The sequence below is a fragment of the Rhamphochromis sp. 'chilingali' genome (assembly GCF_963969265.1).
Source record: "Rhamphochromis sp. 'chilingali' genome assembly, chromosome: 9".
In the NCBI taxonomy this organism is placed as follows: domain Eukaryota; kingdom Metazoa; phylum Chordata; class Actinopteri; order Cichliformes; family Cichlidae; genus Rhamphochromis; species Rhamphochromis sp. 'chilingali'.
The window spans coordinates 17977405-17998413 of NC_137936.1; the positions used below are offsets into that span (position 1 = coordinate 17977405).

The following is a 21009-nucleotide window of genomic DNA, read 5'->3' on the forward strand; positions in this document are numbered from 1 at the left end:
ATTTTACTGTCAGGCGGAACCAGTGCTTTCTTTATTGCTTTTATTCTGTCTTCTTTCCACAGGAAAACAAAGAAGCTGTTGCAGACCTGTTATGATAAAGTGTCTTTGAAGTTTTCAGGGTGTTTTTTATATGTTAAAAAAAAAAAATCCTTTTTTTTTTTTGCAGCACTGAGGTCTAACACATTCTTCAGGTTCAGTTATTTGCTCACATAATATTGCAACAGTTGCCTTGAGATGCACAACTCTCTCAAAATCCTGAACAACAATGTGTGTGTGTGTGTGTCCCTGCTTGACTGCATTATATGCAGAGGCTTTCTGTCTTGCACTTTTTGTATATAAATATGAAAAAGAAGAACAGCAAATCAATCTATCTATCTATCTATCTATCTATCTATCTATCTATCTATCTATCTATCTATCTATCTATCTATCTATCTATCTATCTATCTATCTATCTATCTATCTATCTATCTATCTATCTATCTATCTATCTATCTATCTATCTATCTATCTATATATATTGTATATTTAAAAATATACAACCCTAACTCCAAAAAACTTGATATGCTCCTTTCTCAAGGCACAAAATAGAGAGAGGAGAATCTTTAAAACAAGCAAACTGGTTTCCTAATGCTTACTGGTATTTGCATCAATAATAATAATCTGTCTACACCTGTGTTTAAAATACAGCTTTGCAACTTTTTAAAATTACCTGTAAAACTAACTACACCTATGAGCACTATTTAACTTTCTCTGTTTAGCAAATCTGCCCAGTGAAAAATATTAACTCATATTAGCAAAAAGGCTGGAAAAGTAGGTGGTAATTAAAAAAAGTTAATTAGATTGGAGTAATAAAACTTATTAGTTCATCTGTTACATGATTGGGTATAAAAAGAACATTTTATAGTGGCACAGTTTCTCAGAAGAAAAAATAGGCAAATGTTCATCAATCTGCAACAAAAACCCAAAACGGTATCTACAAACTGCTGAACAATTTTAGGACAATGGTCCTAAACATAAAAGTTTGAAGACTGAATATCTCTTCAATATCATCTACATTGCATAATGTCAAAAAATTCAGAGAATCTGGAGAAATCTCTGTGTGCAATCTGTGTGAAATCACTGGCCCTGTGGCAGCACTGCATTAAATACAGGCATAGAAATCACTGCACAAGCTGAGGAACAGTTCCAGAAATCATTTTCTGTGAACACAGTTTGCTGTGCCATACACAAATGCAGATTAAAGCTTCAACAGGATCCTCAAACACCACCATCATCTCTGAGATCTGGACTGAGACAAAGTGGAGAACTGGTCTGTGTACAGACAAATCTCTTTGGAAAACATGGAGAACAGGTCTTGTCTAAAGAAGAGAGGGACCATTCTGCATCTTTGATGGTACGGGATGCATCATTTTCTATTGAATTGGCAGCTGGCACAACTGGAATGGCCCAAAAATGCAGAAATGTATATATAGGTTTTAGAACAACATGTGCTCCCACCAGGGTGGGAAGGCCTATAATATTTCAGCAAGACAATTCTAAACTACATCTAATAAGTTCTCTGTGTTCTATTGTGAATAAATTATGGGTTTATGAGCTTTGCAAATTATCGTGCAAATGTGGAAAATTAAATTTAACTGAATTTACATTTCTGGCAATGTGCAAATTGGTCAGGATAATAAGCACTGTAATGGTGGAATTGCAACACGTTGTATGTGTGCAAAAACATTGATTTTACTGTAAACTACATGTATTTGTGGACATTTTTAGCTGTGCGTTTCTCTTTGTAGGATTTTAGTGGCAGTAAATCCCCAAAACAAAACATACACAAAAATAAGTTATTCCAAATTTAGTGAGTTGGTTAAGCAGGAGCATGTCAGCCACAGGCATCCATAGCCACACAATGTTGACAAATGGGCGCATATTTGATATTCTGATCTATTTTGTTCTGTTAAAAAAAAAAAAAAACCATATCTTTAACAGGCAGTATTTACGTAGACATGTTTCTTTTTACAATATTCTGATTTTTTTAAAGTGTTGCTTTGACCTGAATGCTAACTTTAACATCCAAACAGGCTTAGAATGCTAACATGTTGATGTTTTGAAGGTTTTTCCATCCATGTTAGCATGCTAACATTTTTTGTACTAAGCACAAAATTCAACTATTGATCAAAAATAATATAAATAAGAAAAATGCGCTGTGGTTTGTACATGGTTGCTTTTGCACTGCCTACAAACATCCAGTGTAGACAGAGGAGCCTGCATATAAAATTGAATTGCATAAAACAATGCCTGGTGAATACCTTTGTTTCAGGTTTATGATCAAAAAGCTTGATGCCTAAAATTCTTCATGAGTGAGCTGAACGTACTAGTGTTGCAAATAGTTATTGAAATGTCAAAGATTTGTCTTAATTGCTGCTACAGCAACCTGCTTGAAGAGAGCTTTCCCATTATCAGACTTGTTTCTTCACCTGCTGCTGCTTCTGGCCCTTTCCGAAGCCACCCACTGAAAGTGAAACATTGAAACATGAAAGAGTCTCACCTCCCTGGAATAAAAACAAGGAGATGGATCTTTAATTAAAGGTGAGCGCTTATACTATTCAGAACGAGGAGGTTCTTGCTGAATGTGGACAGTAGGTAAGGGGAATGCTGCACGGGGGGTTGTTGGGCATGTATCTCAGCAGTGTCTCCCTCCCTCTGAGTCCCAGCACTCCCTCCTTGCAGATTCCAGCGTTAAGTTAATTGGACAGGGAGAGGAGAGGGCTGAGGAGGGAAGCGTTCAGCCCCATTAGCAATCCCCCTGTGGAAGGCTGAGCCGAGAGGATCACAGACTCACAAATAGGAGGATTAAAATAATCAATAGGCTTCACTCTCTCTCCCTCAGCACAGGCAGCCCTGTGTACAACACTCACACACACAAACACGCACCATTACAAAGATATGCACACACACGCACACGCTCCTGAGCAAATACAAACACACCAAGAGTCTGAGGAATATTAGTTCAAGGAGCGCTATTCTGCCCAGTGGTGTCTGTGGACTTTCACAAATTAGTCTGGGTCAGGCAACATTCACACACATGCACACACACACACACACCTATTCTTTGTTAATGAAGGTTAATTCAGCCTCTGACTAAACGAGGACCAGTTTAAAGGTCAGGAACATGAAAACAGTCTGACATATCTATATTTTGCTCAGTTATTTCTGAACTTTAATGGCTGCTGAATTTGCTCCCACATAAAAGACTTTTGTATACACACACACACACACACACACACACACACACACACACACACACACACACACACACACACACACATATATATATATATATATATATATATATATATATATATATATATATATATATATATATATATATATATATATATACAACAAGTAGGCATGCTACAAACTTTACTCGAGTCATTTAGACAGCCGTTAGCACATGATTCTCCTTATGGGGACCTGATATGTTTAATATGCTGCTGAGAATATAGCCCAGAAGAAGCGGATAGTATAGCTTTTATTTTGGAAAGAGCCATTTCTCTGTAATAAACTCTCTTTTCCAAAGATTTCTCGATCAGATAGATTTATTTTTATTATTATTAGTTTGTTGTTTCAGCAACATTAAATTTAAAAACTGTACTTTTGAGTTGAAATCTATATTTATAATTTTAATAAATGACAAATTAAAAAGGCATGAACATTTTTTTGTATCGAAAAAATATCAAACCGTGACACCAAAGTATCGAACCGAACCGAACCGTGAATTTTGTGTATCGTTGCACCCCTAATATGTATATATCTATCTATCTATCTATACACACACACACACACACACACACATATATATATATATATATATATACATACTGAATATGCTGTGATTAAAAGTCTTGTATCCATACAACATTAAACTTGTGACATGTGTGCAATTTTTAGTTCTTTTACTGCAGCAATTTAACTGAACCCATATTTACATATGTATTTTTGATTTAAAACAAGTACTTTATAAGAAGACATAAAAGGTGACCAGAAAATATCAAAGTGTTCAACATAATAGGGAATAGCAGAAAAAAATATCTACTCTGGCACTTAGCTGAACCAAATCTGGAATCTAATTTGAACTTTCAAATTCTGATAATGCTCACCACCTTTTCCCCACATGACCTTTTTAAATGAAGCACTGCACAAAATACTGCTCAGTTTTACCACACAGTGAGTTTATATGAGATTGTTCATTTGAGTAGTTTTTGGAGGATTGAAAGAAAAAACTTAAAGTCCTACTAAACACACATAAAGATGAAAAAAGGACAACAAACAGACAAAGTTAAAATAATTTTATTTTTATAGATAATTGAAAATCCATTGAGAGATCCTAACCCCCAAGTTAAGATAACACCTCCAAACGCATTTCCTGTAGTTATCGCCAGGCTGAGGAGGGGAATTGATTTAATTTGTCCACAATCACATAACACATGATATACATCATTTCTTTAGGGACTATTAAAGAATTCTGATTCTGATGACACTGAAAACTAGAGGTTAAATAGAGACCGGACACCTGCTGGAAACATGTAAGTGCTTTCATGATTTAAGTTAAAATCATTGACTTAGTGCATAAAACACATATCCGATTCATGTGAATTACCATCAAATAGATTTACTCACTTTTTGTTGCACTGAATCAGAAATTGTCGTTTTCCATTTTTATTTTTCACAGTTCAATAAAAGATTTAAAAAAAAAAAAACACTTGCCTGCCTTCTTTCTTGAGTGTCTCGTGAGCACTCTTACTGACATCCTGTTGCAGGGGGTTATTTAACTGCTAAGGAGGCCAATCACTGCCATATCATTTTTCCCCCACACACATTTACAGGTAAGTGCTTTATTTTAGACTCACCCTGTAGCCCATTCAGGGCCTTGGCATAATGAGCCTCCTCATCCCTTCTAGAGTGGATGCATAAGGTGAATTTTACAAACAGGCACAGGCATCAAACTAACTATTAATACTGGTTATTAAATAAGATTTTTATTAATACTCTGCAAGCTCCTGTACATTTTACATACGCCTGGGGATTTGTTCATTAGTGTGTTCCACATTTGTTGAGCTTTTACTCACACACAAAAAAACATAGACTGGCTTCAGTATAACTTAAAGATCTGCTGAAGTTTGCTTTTGATGACCTAAGGATCCACCTGACTCTCTTATGTAAGACTCCCTTCAAACACTGACAGCCGAATTGCGAAATGATCCATTACCGGACATTTTTTTTTAAAGTCTCCTTATTAATTGGTCTCAATTTAATTGCTGACTGTCTGTCTGTGTGTTCTGAGAGGGTAGCATAAACATTTTTATAATAGTATTGTTGAAGGACAAAAAACATTATCTACACCGCTGCGCCCCCTGTTGTACTTTGGTTGTCACTACAGTCTCTGTGCTGTCCGGGAGCTGCAGTTTCGCGCTGTGGTCGCTGGGCGGCAGGCAACTTCGACTAGTTGTCTGCAGGCAAAGATGGCGGTGCGGAAGAAAGACGGCGGCCCGAATGTAAAATATTTCGAAGCGTCTGATACCGTTTCTCAGTTTGATAATGTCCGTGTCTGGCTGGGAAAGAATTACAAAAAGGTACCGACCGCATGTTTTGCTATCCTACAGAGAGACCTTCCATTTTTCACGTTGAAATATGGCCACTTACCTATTGGGCAGAGGCAGTGACAAAGAGAGGAGGGAGGGTGCTGCTGAGCGTCCAGCTGTTTGATTCACTCGAGCCGGGATACAAAAGGATGCTGAGCCAACAGCTGCATCAGATGCAGCCACTAACGGCAGCTTCTCTGAGCACTGTTGTAGTTAAACCGATCTAAAACAAGCACACAGTCTGACCTCAGAGGATGGATTTTTGTTGAAGGGTGACTTTAGCCGGCCAGCCCGCTAGCTAGCTAGTAAGCTAATAGGCTAACGGTGAGGCAGCTCGGATCCAGATGTTGGCTCTGTGGCGCGCCGCGCTGACTGAAGCAATGTCCGGTGTTGAATAACACTGAGCGCTGCGCTGGTGTTTAAACACAATAATCGAATAAAAAAAAACAACACTTTTAGTAAACAGTGATAAAAATGAAAGGTTAGCGATATTTGTGACTCCATCCCCTCCCCATTTACCAATCCGTGTCGCAGTTTTCACGGAAATTTCCTTCCTTTGAGATATCTGATAAAGGCATCCAGCAGCACAGTTGAGTTTATTTTCATGTGTTTGCGCACAGTACATCCAGGCCGAGCCCCCCACCAACAAATCTCTGTCCAGCCTGGTGGTCCAGCTGCTCCAGTTCCAGGAGGAGGTGTTCGGTCGACATGTCAGTAACCCTCCGCTCACCAAGCTGCCGGTACGTGTCTTAAACATCTGTATATCTGTTACATTCAAAAATAGATACCTAATTTAAACTGCTGTTATTCTGAATGTGTTGAGTTGTATCCCTGCAGATGAAATGCTTCTTGGACTTTAAGTCAGGAGGGGCTCTCTGCCACATCCTGGCTGCAGCCTACAAGTTCAAAAGTGACCAAGGATGGTAAGACTTTCTTTCTAGCTGAGTTTAGACGTCTGGGCTAGTGGCTGTTAAGTTACGGTGCTCAGTTGGATATTGGCTATGTTGCCGTTTCGTGTGTAACTCCAGTCTAAACTCCTGGTAGGCGCAGGTTTGACTTCCAGAATCCGTCGAGGATGGACCGAAATGTGGAGATGTTCATGACGATTGAGAAGTCCTTAGTGCAGGTGAGTTTTGCAGCAGTGCTTTTATGGTTGTCAATGGACAGTAGAAAATTTCAGGCCATATTTTGATTAATTTATCTAACAGGAGTAAATTTTTGATGGTTTTTCCTACTGCAGGCATTAAATTTAAATGATAGCAAAGTGAACACCGTGTCCTTTGGTTACGCTAAATTTCAAAAGAGTCTGGGAATCAAGCTGCCTGATCATTACACATAGATGTACTGAAAGACATCCACAGAAATCCTACTTAATCAGTCCTGCGGTTTTCCAAGATCATCTAGATTTCTTCATCTGCTGTGGCATGGTGATTTCTACTTTTAATCAAGTACTGGGCAATTAATATTCCAAAGAGGGCACATGAGAAACTGGGACTGTTATGGAAGACTGCACCAATAAGCTTATAGCAAAACTAATATTGGGCAGAACTGAGTTTAGATTATTGTATTGTTTTGTGATTCGTCTTGATTATTTGAATCAGTGCTCGCAAATGTAGTCGTGTAAGTTATGTATCTGCTCCAATTCTTCCAGAACAACTGTCTGACTAGGCCCGTCATCTACCTGAGTCCTGACATAGAGCCAAAGCTGCTGGGGAAACTGAAAGACATCATCAAAAGACATCAGGTGTGTTTTAAAAGGAGCCTTTCAGGCAGATCATTTACTACAGACAGATTTAATTTACATTCAAATGGTTCTACTCATGTTTTCTTGTGTTGCAGGGCTCAGTAACCGAAGACAAGGCCTCCAGCTCCCACGTTGTTGTGCCTATTCCTGCCAGTCTGGAGGAAGGTGAGGTTTTGTCTCGGTAGGCACTGTTACAAGTTTTACTGCACGAGTCAGATTTGCGCTAACATCGTCCGATCTTCTTGGTCCAGAGGAGTGGGTTCGTCCTGTGATGAAGAGAGACAAGCAAGTGCTGCTTCACTGGGGATATTTTCCTGACAGGTTTGTTCTGAGCATTGTGCAGCTCACTTTTATCTACTTGTCTTGTTTTCTCAATACATCTTTGGTTTTTAGAAGGTTAAGCTGACATTACCCCTCCTGCTGTGGTGTTACATGGCGAAACTTGTGCTTTTCCCACCTAATGCGAGCTTTAACCTCATTCCCTTCACTGTTTAGTTACGATACCTGGATCGCAGCCAGTGAAATTGAGGCTGCGGTAGAAGATCCTCCCTCCCCAGAAAAGCCCAGGAAGGTATTTGTTGTTGCTTTTTTTCTGTCTGTGTCAGTCTGTATGAATTTAAACAGCAGATTTTCTAATACTCCCTGAGTTTAATCAAGTATTTGACCGCTTTATTAATGCTACATGATACTTGCAGTATTTAAATTCAAGGATCTTTTTTTTTATTTGTCCACTGTGCAGCACTTAAATGTTACAGATACATCTGTATGTTTTTGGAAACCTTTTTGATTTCAGCTTGAATTTTAATTTGTCCTTGTTTTTTTCTGCAAAATGAAGTCTTTAATAACAGAGGTTAATATCATGAGTTTCAGTCTTTTATTATAACTTTTATTATAACTTTATTACAACTTTATTATAACTCAGTTTAGGTCTTCCTCCTTTCACCTCCTCCTCTACCATCCTGGTGGTTGACACGATTGCTGAAAATATTTCACTTCTGGGCAGATAATAATTGGTTTATTTATTTATCATTTATTTATTATTTATTTACAGGTCCATGCAAAGTGGATTTTAGATCTGGACCAGTATAACGAGTGGATGAACGAGGAGGACTATGAGGTTGGAGAGGGCTGTCCTAAGAGGAAGAGGATCTCCGCCAAGACCCTGACAGATGAGGTGACCACACCAGACGAGCGGAGGGACAAGAAACCTGGCAGCGCCAAGAAGAGGAAGCGCTCGCCATCACCCTCCCCAACCCCACCACCTCAGGAGAGCAAGAAGAAGAACACCAAAAAAGGGTTTGTTAAGAGTCATGTCCTGATGCATGATGATGTTCTTCGACTCCCTGTTGGAGAAAAAAAACAGAGGGTTATGAAAAATAATGCAATACACATATGTTCCCTTTGTGTGCGTGTCAACAGACCAACGACCCCGTACACCAAGTCTAAACGGGGTCAGAGGGAGGAGGAACAGGAGGACCTGTCCAAGGATTTGGATGAAGCTTCACCTGTTCCAGCATCTGAAGAGGGAAACCCAGCAAAGACAAGTATACAAGTCTACATATATTTTGAAAACACATCATATATATATATATATACATTGACATATATATAGATATATATAGATATTAATGGGTCCTCTTTTAAAATAATAATCAAGCCAATTCTGTCTCCCTGCAGATAACACCAAGAAGGACTCTGATTCCACCCCAGTTAAAGGAGGGACAGATTTGGGTGAGCTTCACCTACACAATCATATTTAACCACCGCCAACCAGTTTAATAAATGCTTCACCAAAAATGGCAAAGGCTTGTTGTGTTCGGCTGTTATTCATCAGTAATTTCCAGTAATAAAGCGCTGATTAATCTATTGACCCTTTCACGCACGCGTCTCTTTTGTGTGATTTAACAGATGAGCAAGAAGACGAGTCCATGGAAACAACAGGAAAGGTACTTTAACAATTAATAGTACATATGACAAAATCATGGCTGTAATTCTGTGTTGGTGAGCCCAACTGTATGTTTGTATGAACAACAGGAAGAGGAGGAAGGCTCCCCGAGTGTGAAGGGCGAGCCAGTGAAAGGCTCAGACCTCCACGAGGACAATGTGACTGAGCAAACCCATCACATCATCATTCCGAGCTACGCAGCCTGGTTTGACTATAACAGGTAAGAATAAAAATGCTTTTTTCCCATGTGAGAACAGAATGAGGAAAAGAAAAGTGAACTCGTTGAAATGAAAAGCAGCGCCACACGACGTAGTATTAGAACGTTTTAAGGGTCCATGAGTGAGGGAAATTTGTGTTGCATACTTGCATCTGGTTTTCTTCCAGTGTTCATGCCATTGAGCGCCGAGCCCTGCCAGAGTTTTTCAATGGGAAGAACAAATCCAAAACGCCTGAGATGTAAGTGTTTGATCAGTGCACAACACAGTGCTCAATCATTTAAATTTGTTTATCTGTCAGATATTTAAAAGCCTCGTTGTTTCAGTTATCTAGCATACAGGAACTTCATGATTGACACCTACAGACTGAATCCTCAGGAGTACCTGACCTCCACTGCCTGCCGTAGGAATCTGGCAGGAGATGTGTGTGCAATCATGAGGTAAGGGGAGGATAGGTGTTTCTAACCAGTGTTTGCAAAATCACTTACTGCCTGCGACAAATACGCCAGACATTTTCTCCCCCCACAGAGTCCACGCCTTTCTGGAGCAGTGGGGGTTGATCAACTACCAGGTGGACTCTGAGAGCCGGCCCACACCCATGGGTCCTCCTCCCACCTCGCACTTCCACGTCCTGGCAGACACTCCATCCAGCCTGGTGCCCCTGCAGCCCAAGACATCTCAGGTTTGTATACACACACGCATGGACACGTGCGCACACATCTTCAACGTTGTTTTACATATGTTCCTTTTTGACCCTGTAGACCCCTGCCACCCAGCAGATGATGTCATTCCCTGACAAAGTGAAGGACAAGCCAGCAGATCTGCAAAACTTTGGGCTGCGGACCGACATGTACAGCAAGAAGACAAGCTCTGCAAAGGTACAAGTCCAGGAGGGTGGATAACAGAATGAATAGTTTCTGTTTACTCACCATAATATCGGTGGTTTAATTGTGTTAACAAGGTGATGGTGATGTTTTGTGTGCAGAGCAAGAGTGCAGCCAGCTCCATGAGGGAGTGGACAGAGCAAGAAACACTACTACTACTTGAGGTACACTCAGTGTTTTAAACATGATCAGAGAGTGTAAAAGCAGCCACTGTAATACCACACTGGGAAATGTCATCATGGAAAGATGGAGCTAAATGTAGGTTTTACTTCCCTCAGGGTTTGGAAATGTATAAGGACGACTGGAACAAAGTGTCCGAACACGTGGGCAGCCGTACGCAGGATGAGTGTATCCTGCACTTCCTGCGGTTGCCCATTGAAGACCCGTACTTGGAGGACAGCTCTTCTTCCCTGGGCCCACTTGCCTACCAGCCGGTACCTTTCAGCCAAGCAGGAAACCCTGTCATGAGCACCGTGGCCTTCCTCGCCTCTGTAGTCGACCCACGTGTGGCCTCGGCCGCAGCCAAGTCTGCTCTGGGTGAGAAGTAACTCCATTTGAAATTACCCAACTCTGTAGAAAACAAAAATGGTCTCTTTGTGTTGTTACAGTTTGAGCTAATAGTAAGTGCCTGAATGGGAAAAAGAGGAAGCAACAGGGCACTGAAAACATCAACCAGTAAATAATCCAATAGGATAAAAATGAAGACAGCAAAATACATTTTAATTTTCTACAGTGAGACCATTAAATGTTAAACAACACCTTTCCAACACTTGACCAAATCCTGTATCATTGAAGCTCCAAATGTCTGTACATGCCATTCATAAGACCGCTTTTGTTCAGGCAACGATTTTGTTCATTTTCAATCTACTAGAGGTGACTAATCCATCAGTGTCCTTGTTTTTGCTTCACATCATTAATTGTGATTTATCGCTCCCTGCTCAGAGGAGTTTTCGCGTATGAAGGAGGAGGTTCCAGCTGCGCTTGTGGAGGCTCATGTGCGGCGGGTGGAGGAAGCAGCGAGGGTCAGTGGCAGACAGGACCCTCTGTATGGCCTGGAAGGCAGTGGCATCGCAGGGACCGGTCTGGAGGAGGGAGAGAGGCCTGGTAGGATAAATGCACACAGCATAAATTTTGGAACGCTGCACTACAAAGAAAATTAAAAATAATGATTGTAAAAGTTGAGTAGTCAGAAAAAGCGCATTGAAAGGTTGTGGCTTGCCTTCTCTACAGATGAAAGCAGTGATGAAAGCAAGAGTGACAACCAGTCTAATGAGGAGAAACGAGAGGCCAAGGTATGATGAGAATTCACTGTAACATAATAGAATGCCATTTTATAAACATATATATATATATATATCTCTGCTGTAAAAGTTCTGTGGATCATATTGTGCTGTTTACTTTGCCACACAGGAGACTAAAGATGGAGCGAATGAGGAAGAGGAAAAGCAGGCAGAGAATGGGAAGAAGGAAGAAGAAAGAGGAAGAGAACCTGAAGGAGAGAGGGAGGCAGACAAAACAGAGTCTGAGATGGGTACAAAAGGGTTTTGTCTTCATAAGACGTTGCAGACATAAAGGTTTTGGTCAACAGTGAAAAACATTAAACTTTTGTTTCTCATAGGTGATGGGGAGAAGGAGAAGGATGGAAAAGAGGGAACAGAGGAGGGACAGAGGGAAGGGGAGAGTGAAGGAGAAAGGAAAGCTAAGGTGGAGCGTGATGTGGGAGAGGGGAACCTGGCCACTGCTGCTGCCTCCGCTCTAGCAGCTGCTGCTGTCAAGGCCAAGGTAAAATTCATTGAGTCAAGGTGATACTTGTCGTATCTTCAATCTTCAGCTTTTTTTGTTTTTATTTTCTCTAATCTTCTTCTTCTTTCTCCTCACAGCATTTGGCTGCAGTGGAAGAGAGGAAGATCAAATCTCTGGTGGCTCTGCTGGTGGAAACTCAAATGAAGAAGCTTGAGATTAAACTGCGACACTTTGAGGAGCTGGAAACCATCATGGACAGAGAGCGGGAGGCTGTGAGTGGGGAATTTAAGGATATGTAGCATTAAAATAAGAAAATTCTTAAGTTACATTCAATGCAGTGCGTATAGTATGCTGTTTTCCTAAATCATAGACATGTCTGTCTGTCTCTGTGAGCAGTTGGAGTACCAGCGGCAGCAACTGCTGGCTGACCGTCAGTCCTTCCACATGGAGCAGCTGAAATACGCTGAGATGAGGGCTCGCCAGCAGCACTTCCAGCAGATTCAGCACCAGCAACATAGCCAGGCAGGGGGCCCTCACTCCACTCAGGCCACCGCGGCCCCGGCACCTCAAGCCCTGACCGCAAATCAGCAAGCTCCCAGCACACCAGCGCCACAGCCAGCCCCCAGCCCAGCACCACCAGCCGCTTCAGCCCCAGCTCCCGAGTCCCAGCCACCACCAAGCGCTCACACCTCGCCACCTTGTCCCCCGGGTCAGACCCCAGCTGCTCACTCCAGCTCCAACACTACATCTGTACTCCATGGTGAGGTAGCAGCTTTAATAGTAGTTAATACATTTACGTTTGCTGTCAGTTCCTCGTACACCGTAGTTGTAATATTTATTTATAATTATTACATTCATTAGTTGTGGACATGTTCACAGACATGTTTATTCTTGAAGCAAACTCAATAATATGAATGTGTGTGAAATACATGAAATTGTGCAGTGGTGCAGTAACGACAGTTAAAAGCTGCACAGTTTATCTTATCTTTGTCAACAAGTTATTAACTAAGACCAAAAAGCTGAAACGGAGTTCACTCATTAAAACAGGACTTCTCACTGTCTTGATTGTGAGATACTGTTGGCATGATGCAAATGATCAAACAATACCAAACATTTCATGCCACCATGACTTGGGACGGCTTATAATGTTCTGAAACCTAGCTTTCAAACAACACAGTCTTGAGTTATTTCTGAATTGAAGAATCTAAGGTTGACACGGAGAAGATCAATCATTCTTTTATTTCACAAGTACACATCAGTGTTATAGTATTGTTTGGACTACGACTCTAGTCTACTATTATAATATATCATGATTATATCATAGATTATAATATATTATGCATAATTCACATTTTGTGAATATAAATGACTAAATTTAATAAATTAATGATACTATGTTACAAATCGTACGTAACATTTTTCTCCTGTTTGCCCCCTCACAGAGCCCACCGCCCCTCTCCCCGGAGAGACACTCCACCCCTCAGCTCCGGTCCCTCCTCCACAGTGAGAAAAAGCAAATTTCCTGAGAATCTGAATGACTCTGACCACTTTGAATCCTGCCTGTATTATCTAAAATGAAGAAGTCATCAACCGAAGGAAGAGAACTCATTTTACATTTTCTATTTCTTTTTTTGTTTGCTTGTGTGTTTTCAAGAGGACAATTGATTTGAGAAAGAAAAAGAAACGCCAATATCAATCCGCCTTTGACTCTCTGTTAGAAAAGAAGTCCTTTTTCAAATTGAACCGACTAATGAAGAAAATAGATTTTCATCCTGCGTGTTCGACTGCGTCTCACTTTGGAATTTTAAGCTTGACACCAGGAGATCTGGTAAGCTTAGATGGTCTTATCAACATGCTGGCACTCAGTGAGAAGAAGAGAAAAGACTCATCTCATGTTTTCAGTGTTTTGGAAATTGTTGCATTTATTTTCCTGCAACAGTTTGTCACAGCTAGTGAAGTCTCGTACTTCCTACGCTCTCTAGCGTCCCCCTCCCCTCTCGTACTGTAGGTACTAATTAAAATATATGTAAGACAAAAGCACTTTTAATATGTTTCTGTAGGTCGCATTGAAAGACTTGAAGCAACCATGAAATTGAACTTGAGCACTTATATGATCTCTTTCTTGTCTTAAATACGGTTTTGGAAAGCTAATTGGGAAAATGATTTTTTTTCTCTGTTTTCAATTGTGTCATGTTTCTAAAACCCGTATAAAGTCTGAAAGGAATGAAGACGATTCTAATCAAAAGATGCCACACTGAAATTTAACGCAGAGTGGATGCAGTTTGGGAAAAGTGTACTGTAAACTGGATTTTCTGTTACAAACACCTCTCTTGTTACTCTAATAATAATATGGGAACTATTTGAAAGTAATGACAACCTGAGGTCTTGAAAAGGCCTCTTTTTGTTATAGGAGGTTACTCCCTCCCACATTTCAACAGCACTTAGAGAAAAACGTGACCGTGGCGCTTTGTGTTTTGCAAGTGCAAATGAACTTGAAGCATCCAGGCTGTGGTTTTTGTGAGGAATGTAATTCTGTTTGAAAAGAAAGTCTGGGATTAATACCGTTAGCGACCACGCACGCGTTTATTTGGATTTGGACTTTGTGTAAACTGCTAAGCCAAAATGTTTTTTCTAATCATGTTTATCATACATTTATTCAGTGAGTTTCATTGTGGTTTCTTGGTGAGTGAGGAGGATGTTTTTAAGCAGCTTGGTGCATTTCGCTTTAAAGATGTAAGAAATGCTGACGCTGTAAAAACACAAGGGAGCACCTTAAACAGCTGACAATGGAGAATCGTGTCCTTAATATCTGCAACAATATCCTCACTTTGTATCCTATACATTTATATATTTTTTACTCTTTTTTGCCATCTTCTTTCTTTGATATGTCAACATTGTAACTGTATATTACCTTTGTAACTGATATTTACCCTCTCCATAGTTGTGTGTGATTTGGACAGGACTGCCGGATCTGTCTGAGATGTGACTGTGAGCATGTGTGTATGTGAACGCATGCCATTAGGATCTGTAAACCATGTTACCGTTCAGTTTTATTTTTTGTTTTTTTACAATTTTTTCCAGTGCCATCTGTTGTTTGAAGAACTTACGAGAAGAAACACGTGTTGTTCTGCACATCATGTCAGTATCATGAAATATAATCCAGTCAGATGGTGAAACTTTACAGTCGATGTCCGTCAAGCCAGTATTGCAGTCCTCACCACAGTTGTGAGCATAAATGGACTTCTTTTATCTGTGTTATTATTACATTGTGTGGATTTTGTGATATGAAATAAGTGTCCGTTCAGTTTCTATATGTTTTTCACTATGCCGAAGGTAGCAGCAGTTCCATTGATTATTATACAGTAGAAAAGTTTCCTCTGTAAATCATCACATTAGTGCTGACAGTTATTCTGGCAGTTTGTATTAAAAAAAATGTCAAAACTGGTTTTAATTACAAAATGTTTGGGAAAAAATAAAGATGTGAAGAGGAGACATTGTTCAGAGTGGTTTGTTGACTTACTAACTTAAAGTATCTGATGATGAACGACTGCACAGTATATCCTGGTGGACCTCGAGGAGGCATCGCCTGGCTGATGCTCTTTATTTGGATGTATCTAATTAGCTAATCAGACAATTATCTCCAACTGATTTTTATTTTTGCTCAATGTGTAAACCTAACATCACTAATTCATATAGTTCAGGACACGACACACAAATCATCTGATATCCACTTAAATGATTGTGAAATATTTTTCATCATGCTTGTAATGCGACTTTAACCAGACTCACAGGCCTGATGACACTTTGTAAAACAGCATTTTTATTTCAAACTTTCAGAAATCCCATTATTATTTCCATTCACAAGAAAACTGACAAGACAGATAAAGATGACAAAAGTTAAACAATCCGGGGGGATAATACTACTGATTGTGCCTGCAGGTGAATGTTTGGAAATTGAGGTGAAAGTGTCTCTTCACATTTGACAGAAAAGGCACAAAAATGTCACAGAAACAAAACAGACTTATTGGGGAAGGGATGACATGGATAGAAGGGCAAGACAACAGAGAAAATAATCCGGAAGTGGTCCTCGGAAGTTCTCAACCGCTCAGCACCATCCGGACGAGCTCTGTGTGGAGAGTGATGGAGAAAAATCAGCATTTCAGAGTACAGACATAAAGTCGGGTATAAGCCATTTCCTAAACAGCCATATCAGCAAATAGGATCAAAAGCCTGAATTTATTTAGAATAATTAGATTTATGAAAAAAGGCAAACAGCTAGGGAAGGAAAAAAAAGTGTGGTAGAAATGTTTGAGTTCTGCAGACAAATTTAAATAAACAATTCGTGTCTGCTTGCCGCATTTTAGCTCATGTTTACACTTGGTTCACCCTGAAATCCTTTTCCCCCCTCTCAAAATCGTTAGCGTTAAACATGGGAGCAGCCTTAAGGTGTGCAAGGATGCTACATGCAGGCCACATTTAGGTGGGGCTGAGGAGCACCGCAGGAGAGAAAGGTTAAAGGTCAGAGAACACCATCAGTGCTCAATATCTACAGACTAACATCACAATTCATTAAAACAAAAATTAAAAACAAAAAAAAAAAGTTAATTCACTACCCTCTGTTCAACCAGATATTATATGATGGACAAAAGCGATGAGACAGGAGTCAGTGAGCATGAGGCAGTCGCACAGCTACGGTGGCTCAGAGGTCAAACACTGCAACTTAAGAAAACACCAGCAAACAGAAAAACACTGCAAAAGTGCACAAAACAAGACAGAACTGTGTCTGGGGAGACATTAACAATATGCAGAATATGCAATGTCTTTTATGATTCATATAACACCATTAGCCGTTTACTTCTAGCTTCTCACTTGTGCATCCCCTCTTCCCAATTCTGCCTGCTGGCATTTCAGTGTTGCAGTGTGTTTGACTCAGGGCCTCCGTAGACAGAAAAACACTGTGTACAGCGGCCCTACATTCATCCAATGCAGCCTGAAATCTATTTTAGGCAATACCCAACAAAGCTGCAACTGAGAACTCAAATGTCCAACTCTGATGAAATGAATATCACACAGTTTTTAGCCCGACACAAGGCTGCGCAAAGTCCCACTAAGATTATGTGACAATAAAGCAGGTAAATATGTGTAGCTGGCACCACAGCACATCTAAACCAAACACTCTGTAAAACGATCTCCTGTGCTACGTGTGAGAAATTTACAAAAGCTACTGAAACTTGAACTTGACTTTGAGATTTGATTTCATCTAAGATTTTTAATTGATGAACCTATGGTATAATTTCAAAATTCTATGTCGCCTTATTATTACGTTACCGAATTCACAAACTTGGGTGTCCACGCAAGGGGGGAAACTTTTATGTCCTTAAAAGCTGCCCCCCCATAATTGTGTTTTTGTGGACATTTTGTTGACTCCATTTATGCATAGGGGATTTTCACATACTTCACTGAAGAGGGATGTGTCACCCTAGTTCTGCCACTGGTCCATGCCGCCTGCCTGCCCAGCGGGGTAATGACAATACCCCATCAGCCTTTTACAGCTCAGGGGTAAAAATCAATGGCAGTAGTGTTATTTTTCCTCATATAAACTGGTTCTTATTTGTTATTTGTCACTGATTAAGTCACTTGGATGAGTGACGAAACGTTTCTCCCACTGAAAACGCTACGGCCAGATGAACAGAATAAACTTTTGGAGATTCTTATTTGTTGTTAAGAAGGTTTTTATGCACAATGATCTACCTTCGTAGTTAATGCAGCCATTGGCGTCTTCATGTCCCGCTAAAAGAGTCTCCACCTCTTCTTCTGTCATCTTTTCACCTAGAAGATAAAGAAGAACATATTAGCACTGAAGCACAGAATTAAGAAATAGACATTTGAAAGAAGCAGAAAGCACAGCCTTTACACAGATAACTACTTGAACGCAGGCCAACTGTGATTTATAGATCGTGACTAATACTTCATGTATTCTGCAGGTCTTACCTAATGTGGTGAGGACATGACGCAGCTCAGCTCCCATCACTGTGCCATTTCCCTCCTTGTCAAAGACGCGCAGGCCTTCAACAATGTCATCAAAGGAGCACTGGTCCTTGTTCTTAGCAATGGCCTGATACATGGGCAGGAACTGCTCAAAATCCAGCATCTTGGTGTTCATCTCTGCAGGGGGACAAACAACAGTGAGCCTTCAATGGTGAAGGTGAATAAGTGAATACGTTTGAGATAATGTGAGTTTTTGGGTTGAATTTAGTAGAATTTTGTGATGTTTTTCTGTGAGGCTTTTGTTTCTTGCCCATTCATGGTGATGATTCAGAGTTCAGTCACATGGATGTGGGAGATGATATTTAAGGCTGACACAAATAACCTGTTCATCTGCATTCAGAGCTATGTTTTTTCTGCTGCCACTTTCTTTGGACCTGCTGTGGTGACCCTTTGGGCAAGGGAACAGCCAACAGTAGCATCAGATAAATAATGTTTTGTGCACATTGTTATTATGATCAAAACTCAGTTTGCACACAGCAGTAAATTTAGTCAGACATGTGTTTTAGTTCAGGTGTGACTCTTACAAGTTACACTGACAAAGTAAGCCACTAAGCAGTGACTTATCACCTGTACTACTTTGCGGCGGTTATAACGAGACCTTGTAATTGTACACCTGACCACACTCTTAACCAAAACAAACTAATGCTGCGGTGATAGTCATCTGCTTTTGTTGTGAGTAGTGAATCAGACACTAGCCTTCCAGCTTGGGGTTTCCCAGGACTTTGAGTACTTCAGCATTGACTGGGTTCTGTCCCAGAGCTCTGATAACATCGCCACACTGGCTGTAGGTGATCTTCCCCTCGCCCGTCCGGTCAAACAAAAGGAAGGCCTCTTTAAACTCTAGTGAGAAGGAAAGCAAATGCAGAACTCCAGTTCAGCGGCAGAGCATGTTAGGTTCCCAAAAATTACAGACAGGCCTTCATGACACAGGTAATGACGTGTGCACTAAAGCTTTATTGATACCCTGTATGTAGGAAGGAAAACGTGATTTTTCATACGTTGTTTTGACAGTAAACGCTAGCAGCTTCTGTGCATTTCATTTCAAAAAAGCAAGAGGTTAGCAAGTGGGCCAATAAAATTCTCACGGCTGTAAATACTTGTTCGCAATCAATGGTGCTCTTACAGTAAAAATAATACACAGCATTTCATTACTATAAAATACACAATGTAGTTTTTTCCACTGGAATCAAAAACTGACACGCTTCACATAAACCAAGTCCTCTCCTCACTGTCAGTGGTCAGTGTGCAGCACAAAATTACAAAAGCATGAAAAGCATTTCTGTTCTGTTAAAAAACAAAAAAAAAACCACTACAAAGCAAACGTACCATAGCAAACAATGTAAACTGTGTTTCAGTGCCGTTTGACACACCTACACCACAAAAATGTGAGTCGTTATTGTGTCTGCTAGCATATCACACATTTAAAAAGCTCAAGCATGCAAACAAATCAACATGTTTCACCCAAGTCCTGTTTTGCAGGTTAGCACTAGTGATGAACTCAGAGTTAAACGCTTGTCCAGTTTGAGTCGTGAGGCGCCTTCAGGTTTCCCACAGTGAATGCCATTCAGTGAGGTGAGTTAAATTTAGCTCACTTTCACATTGCAGTTCTCATTTACCTGCAGCGATCCTACTCAAGTACAGGGCCAGAAGTCAGAGCTTTCTTCTTTTTTTTCTAAATATGTACTGGTTACATTAACCCGATGAATGTTATGGATAATAAACCCCTTTAACACCTTTTCATAATGAGACTCACCCATGATCTGGTCCTCCGTTAGGTCGGACTGGTTGAGGCACAGTTCAGAGAGAGAGAGGAGAAACAGTTAGATGAGACAAAACGACAGAGACTTCAGTGAGATTTACAGATGACTTAATCCCGCAATGCCATCAATTACAGGCAAGAAACGGCTCGGAGCTAAAGGCTCGAGTGAGTGAAGCAGGCTAGCAGATTCGCATTTAGCGTTACCTGGGCTGGATTATGAGATGGTAAAATCATTTTCCATAAATACAGCAAAATGCCGATATTTCCATAAAATTTTCTGCGGGAATCTTTGACTTACCATGTTTGTTTTTTTTAGAGGGTTTAGATGACAGATGGCTCAAGCTGCTGGACCTCCTCTGAGCTCCGAGGACTCAAACGGCTCCTGCGTGGTACATCCCCGGTGATGTCACCGTTGCTTTGGCAGCAACAGCCAATCACATGCCTCCATTTAACAGCTGCATTTCTCGCATAGTTGCAGGGTTGCAGCTCGTTTGTGGTGCAGCACGGTGCTGCAGAGCCATAACCTGCACGCGTGCTACACACCCCCTTCCGGTTTTCTGAAAAAATAAGATGCGACACATTAACACAGAAATGTAAAGCACAGCTACTGCATGAACGCTGTAATATCGAATATTTTTAACGGGGAATTCCCATCGTTGAGTCCTGCTATCGCCACACATTAATGGTATAAACCTGTGACAGATGACGCTGTCCTTTAGACTTAACCTAACACCGCCTACTTTTTAATCCCGGGCTCAGTGAGGAGCCAATAATCAGGCAGCTTGACAGCTTTGTGCCTACATTGCATCTGCTTACCCTGACAATAGGTTATCAAATGGGTGAAATTCCTCAGTTCTATTTTTATTGAAGCAACAGCACTTAACGAATGTATAGCTTTTTCTATTAACAGGAACCTCTGTAAACGTTTCTGTAAATTAATAAAAACTTTATATTTTGAACTGCCAGAGCTTTTCCCCCCAGTTTTGCAAATTCATCATGTAGTTTTACTGGTGCAACCCACTTAAGATCATT

The 21009-nt window shown here is 40.5% G+C and overlaps 2 protein-coding genes across 3 annotated transcripts; one reads left to right on the forward strand and one right to left on the reverse strand.

The window, feature by feature from the left end:
- Positions 1–5477: 5477 nt before the first annotated feature.
- Positions 5478–15639, forward strand: smarcc2 (SWI/SNF related BAF chromatin remodeling complex subunit C2). 2 transcript variants are annotated; one of them, XM_080890991.1, is made up of 26 exons: positions 5478–5630; positions 6260–6379; positions 6477–6562; positions 6684–6765; positions 7291–7383; positions 7479–7548; positions 7635–7704; positions 7879–7954; positions 8435–8679; positions 8803–8927; positions 9061–9114; positions 9292–9329; positions 9418–9548; positions 9713–9784; positions 9870–9983; positions 10072–10225; positions 10305–10421; positions 10529–10591; positions 10706–10964; positions 11370–11531; positions 11658–11719; positions 11838–11958; positions 12046–12209; positions 12308–12442; positions 12567–12935; positions 13613–15639. In XM_080890991.1, the coding sequence occupies exons 1-26, from the start codon at positions 5520–5522 to the stop codon at positions 13694–13696; spliced, it is 3177 nt and encodes a 1058-aa protein (XP_080747117.1). In that variant the 5' UTR covers positions 5478–5519; the 3' UTR covers positions 13697–15639. The 2 variants fall into 2 exon arrangements, with proteins under 2 accessions (XP_080747117.1, XP_080747118.1); XM_080890992.1 differs by having other exon boundaries at positions 12567–12930; positions 13613–15637.
- A 328-nt stretch (positions 15640–15967) lies between these two features.
- myl6 (myosin, light chain 6, alkali, smooth muscle and non-muscle) lies at positions 15968–20392 on the reverse strand. The gene is made up of 6 exons (XM_080890994.1): positions 20276–20392; positions 19972–19999; positions 18915–19058; positions 18162–18335; positions 17922–17999; positions 15968–16296 (listed from the first exon to the last, which is right to left on the reverse strand). The coding sequence occupies exons 1-6, from the start codon at positions 20276–20278 to the stop codon at positions 16268–16270; spliced, it is 456 nt and encodes a 151-aa protein (XP_080747120.1). The 5' UTR covers positions 20279–20392; the 3' UTR covers positions 15968–16267.
- Between the last annotated feature and the right edge of the window lie 617 nt (positions 20393–21009).